Consider the following 14315-nt stretch of genomic DNA (forward strand, 5'->3'; position numbering starts at 1 on the left):
GGCCTCTCAGAATCCTCCAGAGTGAAATCTCCCCTTTGGAATTCTCTATACCACCTGAATATCGTTGTACGATGTGGACAATCATCATCTAGTGCAAGAGTCATTTCTTCTAAGCACTGGTCTATGGTTAAACCACGTGCGAAATTATACCGCAAAACTGTCCTTATCTCATTTCGTGACCACAATGCCATCGCAAGCACTTTACATTCTCACTACTAATGAATAACTGAGCCCATCGACTTGGCAAGGCGGCTATTATGCACATATGAACATGTCTCAACATGCAGCAACAAGCAGCTTCCTGTGATTCATTGTTGCGTCATATTGCAAAACTTTCCTAGTTCCCTTTGTATATAGGATGTTAATCAAGATCTCTCTCTCTCTCTCTCTCTCTCTCTCTCTCTCTCTCTCTCTCTCTCTCTCTCTGTATCCATTAAACATTCTGACAGTTGCTAGAATGCAGAATAAAAATACAACATTAAAGGCAATGAATAACAAAACATTACCAAAAATTCAAAATGTAACAGACCACAAACAATATTTAAGATAGTCAGAAATGAAATCACTAAAAATTTAAATTAAACCCAAGCTACTAAATATGGTAAGAACCTTATTCTTTCACAAATCACCTTTTTCAAGTCATACTGCTGAACTTGTAGGTATGAGTCAAATCAAAATTAAAAGAGTGAAACAAAAAAAAAAAAAATAAATAAAATAAAAACAGTTACTACCATATATAATCATTATCACTATAGTCTTTCCAGTTTTTACAGACAGAATTAAGCAATCACAAGAATGCATTTTGACTGCTCTGCTCAGATTAATGAACTTCCATAGCAAATAAACTGTAACTTAGGAAGCCCTAGCCATAAACTTTTCAGCATAGCAATATTTCTTTATTCACTGCTGCTCAGTTACATTTGTAATGTATGGTCTCTCCTAATCATAACACATTCCTTTGTGAAAAATTCAGAGAGTATCTTGTGATGACAGAATGAACTTCCCATATTTAAATTTCACTTAGATGTTTTCACCCTCCCATTCATACATTTCTTTTTTTTTTATAGCAGGAGATGGTATCTTTTGATTTAAGAAAAAAAAAAAAAAAAACCACCTTTCTTTCACTATCTTAGAAAACAAATCAAAAGTCCTGAAGTGCACTTCTCTTTCAGGGATATTTTACTTAAATTATTAAAATTTTTCCCTATAATCATCCTTCCAAATCCAACAAAAGTCTGAAAAAAATATGTGTTATGAGAGAATAAGGTTTTTATCATATTTAGTAACTGATATATTTACTGTATTTTATTTATTTATTAATTTTTTTTGACACTTATAAAGGTATGACCATTATTTACTTTCTAATTAAACAATCCTTGATTCAAATTCTCAGATTTCCCTCATTTCTTGGAGAAGGTGCTAACATCTGAATGGACAACAGTGATACATTCTAAAAGAATTTCTGCACAAAGATGAATGTGGGAAAATTACATTTAAAAATATTTTCATTGCTAGCAGGAAAACTTAAGCAGATAAACACAGTAGTGTAAACACAAATGATCTAAAGAATCAAGAAGCATTTATACACCATACTGCTAAATGTACTGGGACACAGTGAGAAAAGACCACAATTTACAGATCATTTTAATACATTTAAGGCATCCTTGGTCCATTAATACAGCAGTTTCCACCAACTTGATGTACTGACAGTAATATTTGCCACTTCTCTAATAGAATAGGTTTTAGTTTTAAAGAGAGTTTGATCTTCATGGAATGTGTCCTCACAAATCTAATTTATCCAACAGCAGTTCAGTCCACCCATGTCACATTAATCTCCTGAAACACAGCCATATACATCTAATTTTTGTGACAGGGAAATTGTTCTAATCAAAAATGTAAGGTCCTGTGCATAAAACTACATTAACTGCAGCACTACCATATACATCCTGCATACTACCATAAAAAAACCCACCATACTGCAAAAACTGCCACCAGTGTTTTTCATAGTCTTTTACAAAATGTTTGTGCCACACTGATTTCCCCCATTTGATGGAAAATGGCATATATATACCAAGATTTGTGATCCCCGAGAATCCTTTTCCACTTCAGAAGAGATCAATTCCTTTCTTTTTTTCCAAAAGCATGTAATTACTGTACCTCATTATATTGTAATCACTCATTATACTTGATGTTTTGTGATGAAAGATTTGTGGGTGAAAGCAAGCTCATTCATGAAACCCTGCCAACTTGATGAAAATAGATGTGCACATACCTGAACAACACAATAGTCTTTCAGTTAATATAATATTCCAGATGAATATCTTTCTAAATTTTCATAAGCACTAAAAAATGTGCATTAAGTCCTGCCCCAATGGCATCCTACCACATCTTCACATTAATTCATTGAACTAATTTCTACATGGAATGTCAATTGTAGTAACATCTGTGTTCTTCATCTAAACACCAAATTATCCTGTACAATATTTGCATAAAGTATGCTTATTTGTTAGTGACTCAATTAAAAAAAAAGAAGTGGTAACACAGGTATACTATGTGATGGAAAACAAGTATTGCATTTCTTCAGTTCATTTTATTAAAGGAAATTAATGTTTCTCTATCTGCAATCAGAATACTATTTATGCTATAAAAGAACTAGATGTGCAAATGCCATCAACATGTATAAAAACCAGAACTTTGTTCTAATATATTATGCTGGATGCTTGATATTAAGACAGCTTCAAGTTTTACAAAAACAATATGAAGTGAATTTATGGCAGATTACTTTGTAAAAAATTATTGTGAATGTGCAATGATTTACCTACTAAAAGTTAAAAATCTGAAAAGCAAGCTTGCACTAAATAAATCTTTATAATAAGCTCCAGAAGAATCATTGCATCACACAACTAATGAACTGCAATAACTTTTTGAACAAAAATTAATTTATTTATAAATAAATAAATTTTCTGTTTATACTCCAAGACAACTGCATAAGGCTGTAGTAGTTCACAAGACAAAGAATACAAGAACATCGCTGTATTTAGTAGTCACGTGAACTTGAACTATCATTCCTTATAAAGGTTCTTTAGTATATAAACCTTAAAAAGAATACTAATGAAGTCAAAAATCAGTAAGTGTAATAAAGATAGAAATGGCTTTTTAGAACCAAGTGGATACTTTATTTACAGGACTGAACTCCCAGTAACATCAGTATAGGCAGTTACAACAACTTTAAACTAGGAAAATGCCATCAACCTGTATCCTACATTTCCAGCACTGGCATTGCATTACCTGAATTAAATAAAGACCAAGTTCAACTTTTGAATTAGAGAAATTTTCCAAAAATTAACATTTGTGGGAAATGGCCATCTTATTTTTAAAGAAAACATAGTGACCTGAAAATTGCATTAACTTAAGATAATATGCAAAAACTGCAAACTACTCGGAAAAGATGTCAACCAGGAATGTCAGGTTAAAAGGAACCAAAGTAGATGAATTTAGTTTTTGCTTCGGTTTAGAGAAAAAAATAAAAATAAATCAGTAACAAATGTATAAATGGAGAATCACCAATTTACAACTGAATTTACCCCAAAAACACAGGAAATGGAAATCAATATGGTGCCAAAAACTGACAAGCATTTTCATATTATATAATTGTATACAATAAACATTAAATGCAGAATACAGTTGAAAGTCAGTGTAATCCTCAAAATTGCAAGCTGACATCTTCAGTATATCTGAACTAATTATAATTATCTAACTACATGTAAACCAATGCATTTCTGCTACTCTGGAATTCTTTCTCAAATTCCTTAGATTAGTATATGCTTCCCTCATCCTTAAAGTACATATTCCCAATTTAATATTCATACCAGGTATTCTCTGCCATTCTTGTCTTTAGAAGATTTGTAATTTAGGGAAAGTCATGGTCCATGTTAATTCTCAATTTAATACCTTGCTATAGTCTAATGACAGCAACTCCCACTTGTTTACATTAAGAATAAACAAAAATAAAATAGATTATAGTTGTAGTATGTAACCCTTAAACAACCCAAGTACTGAAAGATACTTAGGTATGTGTCGGTGATGCATTACAATTAGCATATTCTTCCAACATGGCTACCCACTGTTCTAGTTATGAATAAAAATACACATATCAAAAAGGCATACTTGGTTTCCTGAGATTGAGTTCTAAATGCATTCATTAACGTATAATTATGTTTCCAGACAAGTAAATGCTAAAAATAATTTTGAAATTTATCAGAATTTTATCTAAAAAAGCTTTTAGTCTCAAGTATTAGCATTCTAGTAGTATTGCAGGAAACATGCATGAGTAATATAATACACACGTGAAAGCAAAATGTCACAAACTTATACACATGCAGAATTATATATATATAATATGCCTCCAGTATTCATTACTAGAAAATTTGTTAATATAGGTTTCACAGATCACATTCCCCCTTTGAACTTAATATATTGGGTGGGTGGGTGCATGTAGTCTTATGTGGTGTGCTCAATCTGAGTCATCATGATCATGATGTGGCATATTCTGGATTGTTCATGTCCTATTGCTATTTAATATAATCCATATTAAACAGCAATAGGACATTGGATATCTTAAAAGAATCATGGCTCTGAAGTTTTTGGATTATTTAAGCATGCAAGGTGTGCCCCACATGTTATAGAATATATGCAAAATTTCAGCCATAACTTGGATTTGAATATGTGCACAGGACCTATTCTACTTAAGTATCCTTGTTTATTTTTTCCTCTTCCTCCCCTCCACCCACCCAAGATGGAAGAAAAAATATGAAAAGTTTTCTGGTGTTCAAGCACCTTACTATTTGCACGTGGATAAGCAAATTGGATTAAATGTAAGACTTTTACACCAAATCCATACTCTAACCTGACTTACTTGCTTTTGGCTAAAGATTAAACAGCACTGAAATTGACTTGGTAGGTGCAACTATTGCAGTTTATATCACCTGTTCTTTTTTTTCTTTGCTGTCCTGTTCACCCTTTATTCCCCCCCTCTTCAATTATGCACCACATTGTATGCTTCACCTGTAGATGCACCATAAATATTGTCTTATTTGTCATCTTCTGCATAATGCCTTTTCTTAGTTTCATGAAAATTATGCTTTTCACCATTATATATATATTATATAAAAAATACTGCATTTGGATATCTAACACTCAAGTAGGTATGACAAAAACTTTGTAGTTAGATGTGCATAGTTCCCTTTATAATGTAATTCTATTTTTAAAGAATTATGAGTCACTTTTATGCATATGCAGGTCTTTCTAAATTACATTGACAAAGTTATAGTATTTCTACATACTAAAACAAGTAAAAAAATTCATATAAATTTGTCTGGAAATGCTTTCTAATTTACAGCCCTTTTTGTAGATCGTACGTATAGCTTAGCTTAATCAAGAGCCCTTTTTGTTTAAAAAGATGATGAAAAAAAAAAAACTTTTAACAAGCATGCTCTGACAACACTGATTGGTCTACACACTGAAGAATACCATTCCAAGTTAATAACAGGTGTGAATGCAATGAGCAAAAGACTGAATTCCACAAATTTTTCCATACGCCAGATTCAGCAATGGTGGCATCCCCAACTTGTAGCAAACACAGTGGTAGGCCATCTGACAGGTAACCAACTTTATTTTAAATTTCTGGAAATGCTTTTTTTTCTTTTTCAACAATACCAATATTTCATTCATTCTTAATACAGTAGACTTGATTTTCCAGGATAGATGGTAAAAAAAAAAAAAAAATTCCCGGATAATCGACTTCCTGGTTAATCCAAAAATACACGTAAGTTTCTGACATACGTAAGAGATACGTTCCCGGACTTCTTATATGTAAGTCGAGTTTTACGTAACTCAGGAATGAAAAAAAAAAAAAAAAAAAAAAAAACCCTACTATATTCCTGATATGCAAAATTACAAAAACCACATATCCTCAGAAGAATGAAGAAAAATAGTTATATATTTTTGATTAGTTCAATTAAAAACTTTATCTGGGAACAGCGGTGAAGTAGTCAGAGTGGCACATAAGGAAGAAAAAACACGTTATTGTACCGTAAAAACTGATTTTTATTTTGGTTATTATAGTTGACCTCATTGGTTCCGATCGCTTCACTGCTCTTTCTCCTTTATTGTGTTCACCGTTGCCACTGACAAATCTGAATTCTGTGGGATACTTGTTAATGTTTAGCCATTTTAAAACATCCTTATTATTTTAGTTTTCTGATCCAACTTGATCACTTTCCTTTTCTTGATAGACTTCCTAGTACTGCTGTCACTTATTCTCTCGGTAGGCACCATGATAACAGTCAAAATTAAATTTTCTGAAAAGAACTTCACAGGGTTAAGGTGAAAATTCACTATTATCACCCCATGCGAGCTCACATTTTGCTAAAACACATTTCTGGAGGTCATTGCCATAAAACAATAAAAACAATTTGCACTTTCCGAATTACTGGGCTTTTCTGTTAGTGCATCTAATTGTAAACTTGACCTTATTGCATTTGTGATAATACCAATAGCTGGAATTATGTGGGTTTTTAAGTTATTATAGTGAAATGTGCGTGTACCCTTCACTGAAATCTTCAGTCATATAAAAAACATAACATTAAGTCGGGGACTTATTGTATCGAAATATGTTCAGCAACCGACGTAAAAAGTATGGTGATAGATAAAAAAAAAAACTTACCATGTAATACTCGCGTGTCCAATATGATGTCGATTTTAAATCATTAGATTTAAAATAGACCTTTTATTTAGCTTCCCTTTATTTTTTTAAAATAACACATATGGTTTGGTCACCAACATTATAATGGTTCTTTAGAGATTTAACAGATGCACCGTTTTCAAACTTTTGAATAATTTCAAGTTTTTGTTTAATTCTCTTGTGTTTGCTATCATTTTCATGATTTCTAAACAAACAAAATAATAATAAAAATAAAAAGAAAATTCCGACATTTGCTGACATAAATAACGAAACCAAATTTGTCCTTTTGCGGTGCGACAGAACACAACAATCGACATGACGCACTAAACATTTGGTCTCTGCAGTACTTATTGTTTATAACTTTTTTAATAAAACATTTAATATTTAAAAAAGCTGCATTTTTTACATTTCATTTTTCAAAAAAAATATGAAAAAAAAAACTCCACCCATTTTAGACACAAGATATAAATGCAAATTTATCCAATTCTTCTATTTTCCAATTTAAACATGGTTAAGATATCGAAATTTTAAACATGTACATGTATTTCTGCTTATTGTGTGTACAAATAAGTTTAAAAAATTTACACACACACACACACACTTATTCACTTCCATTTTCGAATTTTATTTCATATTTGGTCTGCTTCACAGCACAATTTTAAATTATGTGCATTGCTTCCTCAGAGGAATGGCCATCTTGAGAGAATACTGGGATTTGTGTTCTCATCTTTACTATTTGAAATCAATAATAATTATTTCAGAAACAACTGAAACTTGTTTATCTTGTTCAACGAACTAGTGGGAGATTAAAAACAAGTAACCTGCCACCATTGCCCCTGGGTTAATGTACCCTCCTCATAAATTCAGTGGAATCAGTCGGAGGACCATACCAGCCATGGCAGAAGACGACTGTTCAATTCATTTCTCCTGGTAACATTATAAGACATACCAGAAGATTTAGGAAGGGTAATTGTGTATTTTTTTAGATTTTTCAAAAGCATATTCATCCACCACTTGGAAAAGATAAAGAGCTTTAACTTGGAAAGGAAGCTTTTCCAGACATGTTTGTGTGAACTTTTTTGACACAAAACTATTGTATTAACTTTCGTCAGTGTAATTCAAAAATATATTGCCAGAAATTTAAGAGCAGCTCTACTGTTTTAACTTTTTTTTTTTTTTTTTTTTTATGAATGAAAGGCAACAGACTACTCCTGATCAAAGAAAATACAGATTTTGGCAAAAAAAAAAAAAAAATGAAGGCTTTAAAAAAGGATTTATTATTAACCTAAAACCATAATGTTTTGAGACAAACAAGGATTTTTTAAAAATTTTTCTTGCAGTATTTCATACAAAATACCATTTGTATGAAGTCTCCACTCCATTGCATCTTTTAATTGTACTGCAGATTTTCTGTGGGATTATAATCCAGTGAATTAATCAATCTAATGTTTTAACATTTTTGGACAACAGTTCTTAATTCTTTTGTTGATTACCTTAGAAAATAGAATGTTTTTATATATTATGTGAGGCCTTCACAGTGCTGTCAAAACTTCATTCTTCCCACCATTGTGTTGAAAAGTGTGGCCAGATCATTATAATGGTGGGAAACTTAAAGAATGCAAAGATTCATTGCAACTACAAAACTACCCAGCATTTGCTATAACTCAAATTAATTTGTTTCATCACAAAACTTTGTCACTCCTTCAGACCAATGTGCTGTTTAACCCACATAATGCATGTTTACTTTGGTTCTTTAGGAATATTGGCTTCTTAATTGGATGAAATGACTTCAGACCCATTTCCCTATATATCAACCAACTGTCCCACCTCCATTATTACCTCCTTCTACTTCATTATTTTCAAAGTTGCTAAATTGCCCACAATAGCAAAATTACAGAATTGCTCTTGGAAACAGAACTCATCCTACAATGGCTCAGATTACTTCCAGTACATAAAATTCACCTTGGACTACCACATATGCAAATGATTAAATTTTGGAATATGACTAATACCCAATAACTGTCTTCCCCCTCATTTCCTCAGAATTTGTCTTAAGCCTTTATATCATCCCTTAAGGTGACCTAAAGGCTTAAGACAAATTCTGTAGAGTTAAAAGCAAGTACAGACAGTTAACAACAATGTCTGCTGTTATTTCATCTTAGTAACATATGCTTTTTATTTAATTTTTGCCAAAATTAATTTTCTCAGTCAATATAAGAATGAATTTCTCATTACGTAGTTTTTTTTGTTCATTGGAGGGGAAAATTTTTTTTTTTTTTTTTTTTTTTTTGAGCCAGAAATGCAAAATACTGGTTGAAATGGGAGAATTGATACTAATTTGTGCAGCACTGTATCCATTTTTTAAACTGAAAATTAGAAAATTTTACTGTTTTAAGTAACTGCATCTAAAAATAATGTAAGTAGGTATACCACTGACGGCATACCTGACAATGTTTTCTGTACAGTTAAATAAGTTAATGCAAATGAGCACTGAATTTTTAATCTCAGTTCAGTTCATTATTTATAATAACTATCTAAAGTGTTATTTGTATTTATTATTAAATAAATTAAATGTGAAATATTAAACTCAAAAATCAAACTACCCAGTTTTGGTTATTATCTGAATGTGCACAAGGATGCAAATTATATAAGTACTTCAATGAAATTCACATTTCCCCTATCTTTTTTTTGAAATATTAAATTACTACTATTATTATAATTAATTTTTTGACACAATGCATGCATTCATGTTATCAATAAAACAAATGCAAGTTAGTGGTGAGTGGGAAAAAACTAGAACTGCAAGAGTCAGTAACATAACAGATAAATAGTATTTTATTGAACACTGATCTGATGAATGTCATTTATATAAAAACTCGTTATGTCTAATGACAAGTTAATAGGATGAGAGAACACCACCTGTTCATCTGTAAAACCTGAGGTCATGCCAAGACATGCACTCTGTACAGTGAGGATTATAATTACAAGGAAACATTGGCACAGTGCACACTCAAAGTACATGGTTTGTGGCAGAGAAGAGAGATACATGATCAAGATCGGAACTTGAAAAATGGAACATGCTTAAATGGTATAAACAGAGCCACTGATTTTCTGCATATGAACGTCACAGAACCTAAATTAAAACCTAAATTAAACTATTTTCAAATATATTTACATTTACAACATTGTAGAAGCTAAAGCTATGTACTGTGAAGTATAATATAATATATATATATATATATATATACACACACCACACACATATATATACATATATATTTAGTCTTTGCTCGTTAATATTCAACGTAAACTTGCAATCGCCTGTACAGAGAAAATTCCGTGCTTATGCAGTGGCCATTACTACCAATAAGATATTATGATATTTTAATCACTATTCTTACTTTTTATTTCCCCTCCCTTATGATGTCCACTTATATGGAATGAGTATCAAAATTCACCATACATATAAATGTGGAAGGGAAAATTGTGCTTTCACTACTACTACTTTAAAAATTAACATGTTACATACTATAGTAAAGATTTGCTCTATATTAAGAAACTTTAAAGGATAAGAGTTTGAAAAACTGTTTAAAAAAAATTAAAAATCAGTATGTAAAGAAAGTTCATTGCAGAACAACCAAACAAAAATAGTTACTACAATATTTTTACAAATTAATTTAACCAATATTAATAATGAGGCTGAATACAACATTACTTTCAAACTAGTACGATGCGTCTACTATTTAAAGTGTGATCTATATGTTACGTATAAATTATTAAACTACACATTTAATGTTTGAAGTTTTTGGGTTATTTCAAATTCATTTAGTAGTAAAAAAAGGAAAAATTTCCCCTTCCTGCAGTCTGTTATAATAAAAACTTCAATATTTTTAATTTATTAATTTGTAGTTTCAAAATTTTAATGCCTCCCACATGAGTGCAGAAAATCAGAGCATGGTATAATAACATTTATATTTCAAGAGTTAAAATCATGCACAATCTCATTCTATATATTATAAAACAACGATAACAAAGGTAGTTTTTCTGCATAGCTCAGATAATTAAGCACTTATATTTCAGTTAATGTAATACATAAGTTTCCTGCAGTTTTCCTCCACCGTGGAAACTATCCGGCTTTATTGGAACAGCTGAAAGGGAGGGGACAAGTACTCTGGACATATACTTTTTATTTCCAGTAATGCATGCACCTGCATGCAGGAATGTGCTCCCGTGCAATAATGCTATTTAGTCCTTGTTCTGTACATTGCAAAATTCATGAGTAAGGTAGGTAAGAAGAAAGAAAAGGAAGAAAATATATGAAGATAAATGCAAATAAAGGTTTTAAAAAATTCACTATCCATGTTTTTTTTTTTTAACACAAGCTGTTCACAAAAATAAATTACAGGGGTGTCTCTGCACTTCTCAAAAAAAAAAAAAAAAATCACTGATGTAATTTTGTGCATGTCTAAATGAAGCAAAATAATTGTTGCTTATATTCAATAATGCAGAAATTTGTAATGTCATAAAAAATGTGTTGGGTGGGCAGGGGAGGAAAAAGTTTCAAAAAATTTGACATGAAAGGGTGTATAGGTGACATGATCAGCTTTGGTAATGTTTTTCTTTTTTTTTTTTCTCCCTCTCTTTTTTCAAGCTACACACATTATTGCATTTTACAAACAGCCCTCTTCTGTGTTAAGGTGGTACTGTAGGGAGAGGAAATATGAGGACAGGAGTAAAGTATAAACAAAAGAAAAGAAAAATAAAGGCAGTGAAATTATAAACAAAAGAACAGAAAAGTAAAATAAGGCACAGGAAGGAGGAGATGTGAATATTAAAAAGTTCTAATAAATATCAGCAACCCAGTGCCAAACTCTTGTTAATGCAGCACCAATTCAACACTTGCACAATGCTGCCAACCCATACACAGGGCTGAAGAAATTGTCTCACTACCTACAGTCTTGCCTTCTACAGGAAGGAGGGGGGGAACAATTATCACAGGTTAGATAGGAGAGTATATCATTAAAGCTATATAAAGGGCCCATATTGCTAGCATCCAGTGAAGTTCATAGAAAGGATTTCTACCATCAACAAACTTCCGGGCTATAAACTTCATTGTTTCATCCAGTATTACCACGGGAAAGGAGATCTTCAGGACGGCCAGCCATTCTTCTACGGATAAAGGACATACAGAAAATACAGCCTGTAAGGAGAAGGACACACATAAGAATTAAATTGAAACAAGAAAAAATTAATTTTTCATTTCAAAGAATTCTCACACCTGTTCCAGAATAACTGAGTGATTTAATCCTTCACCCTTAACATAAAGGGTACAAAGCCGACAATAATATTGACCTCGTGGATGATTGCATTTCTGCATGAACATACTATATGCCCATGAACATACTATATGCAAACAGTAGGTATAGTTGGTGTGAGATTTAAATGTTTTGTTTCCAGGATAAAGATGTCTGATTCCACACTGAAATCTGTAAATAAAGCAGATTTCAGCGTGGAATCAGATATCTGTTTCAACAGAAAAAAAAGTCAATTTGCATTGGGTTGGGTTATGAATGTAATGTAGAAACTTCACAGAGTTGGATGGAAATCACAAGCATAGATGAAAACTGTAAGAGAAAGCATAACCACAACAGTTGAAAATTCTTTACAATCAAAAAAAAAAAAAAAAACACTATGAAAGCACAAGATTTCTTCCACAAACAATTTGGGGGGAGGGGGGGGAAGAGATCAGACTTGCTGATGAGGAAATGATAAACATTTCTTTGATGCAAATGGAATTGTTTACCGACATCCAATGTATGTGATCATGGAAACTAATGTCAGTATTGTACATTAACAGGAAGTTTTGAAAAAAATTTACAAACACTCTCTCACAGTTCAGCATGCAAACCTAGATATGAAGGTACTCAAAACTTAATGTTATTGAAGAACATCATGGGAAGATGGGCAAATAAACAGTAACAGAATACACACATACAGAGAGAGAGAGAGAGAGAGAGAGAGAGAAAACTCTGAAAAATAAGGTTTGATTTGATTTGATTTGGTTTTTTATGGCGCATTGGCAGCTAAGGCCATAATGCGCCAAGTCAAATTTTAAAATGCTATTAAATATTTTGGTAGCCAAGGCTACCACGTCAAATATTTGTGTTAAAAAGATATAATAGTAAAAGCATAAAACTTAGAGCTTTGTATAAAAATTAACAAATTGTAAAAAATTAAAGACGTCAGACGTATTGTGTCTGTCACCTATAATCTGACTGAGTGTAAATGGCTCAGTCAGATTATTAAAAGCGGTAAAATACAAGCGTCGGGCTTCTATAAAAACAGGACATTCTATTAAAATATGACGAACGGTTAAAATAACATTACACATCTCGCACATAGGTGGGTCATCCGCCCTCAGCAAGTAGGAATGAGTTAGATGACTATGCCCTATGCGGAGCCGAGCAAGAACAACTTCCTCTCTTCGGACCCTGCGCAGACTGGACTGCCATTGCGAAATTACAGGCTTGATTTGATGTAATTTATTTGTGGTCTGTCCGTGCCAAGAATCTTGCCATTGGGAAAGCAGTTTAGAACGTATTATTTGCCTGTAGTCTGTATAGGGGACTGACAGGCAATGATTATCCAGGGAAATGGCTGATTTGGCAGCAGCATCAGCCGATTCATTTCCCCGGATCCCAATGTGGCTTGGGATCCAGCAAAAGCGAATATCGAATTCTAATGTCTTGAGAGAAAAAAGAATCTGCTGGATCCTGGACAGGATCGGATGAGGGTTAAAACCCACCGATACCAGAGCCTGTAACACGCTTGATGAATCGCAGTAAATCATATACCTCTGGTAGTCGCAATTTTTAATGTGATCTAGGGCTGTTTGTATTGCATGCACTGAAAAATAAGGATAAGTGACCAGGAACTCAGTTATTCTGGAATAGCTAGTATTTATTTATAAATGCCAATCAATAGGTACATAATAAAAAGTATTTCTGTAATAAAAATATATTTCCTGCACAATAAATAGAATCAGCAAAAGATACTATATCAAAAATGTTAATATAAAGAGAGAATGGGGCGGGGTAAAAATTATATATATATATATATATATATATCAGGAAAAAAAAATAATAATAAAATTTAATTTTTTATGTTAATTAGTTTGTCCCCCCCCCCCTCACCCTATACATATATATACAGGGTGTCTCAAAAATATTGGTACAAATTTAGGGGAGGTAGGTAACATCTAAAGGAATGTGAATTGCATAGGAACCCATAACCGGAAACTTCACGTGAAAGTTTTTTTTTTTTTTTTTTTGATTTGGTAGTTGTTGGCCATATTGCACCTCCAAGGTTTTTGCAGTACTTTGATCCAAGCCCGAGGCGGGAATCGAACCTGCGACCTTTGGGTTGCCGGGCAGGTACTTAACCCACTCGGCTAGCCCGGTCGGCTTCACGTGAAAGTAGTAGCAGAAGCACAAGAAGCAGAAATGACACAAGATAGTAATTAGTGACAAACATTTATTTGACATAATATTAACAATGGAGTACGAGTTGGATG

General features: G+C 32.4%; 1 protein-coding gene across 1 annotated transcript in view; it reads right to left on the bottom strand.

The window, feature by feature from the left end:
• The window catches only part of LOC150086009 (calcium-transporting ATPase sarcoplasmic/endoplasmic reticulum type-like), a 516950-nt gene that overhangs the window by 24658 nt on the left and 477977 nt on the right, over window positions 1-14315 (bottom strand). The window contains 1 exon segment of the mRNA XM_090374328.1: window positions 11825-11942. Within this exon segment, the coding sequence (XP_090230454.1) occupies window positions 11825-11942 (118 nt within the window).

Source organism: Mastigoproctus giganteus, chromosome 5 (genome assembly GCF_048544385.1).
Source record: "Mastigoproctus giganteus isolate SK-2022 chromosome 5, ASM4854438v1, whole genome shotgun sequence".
Lineage (NCBI taxonomy): Eukaryota > Metazoa > Arthropoda > Arachnida > Uropygi > Thelyphonidae > Mastigoproctus > Mastigoproctus giganteus.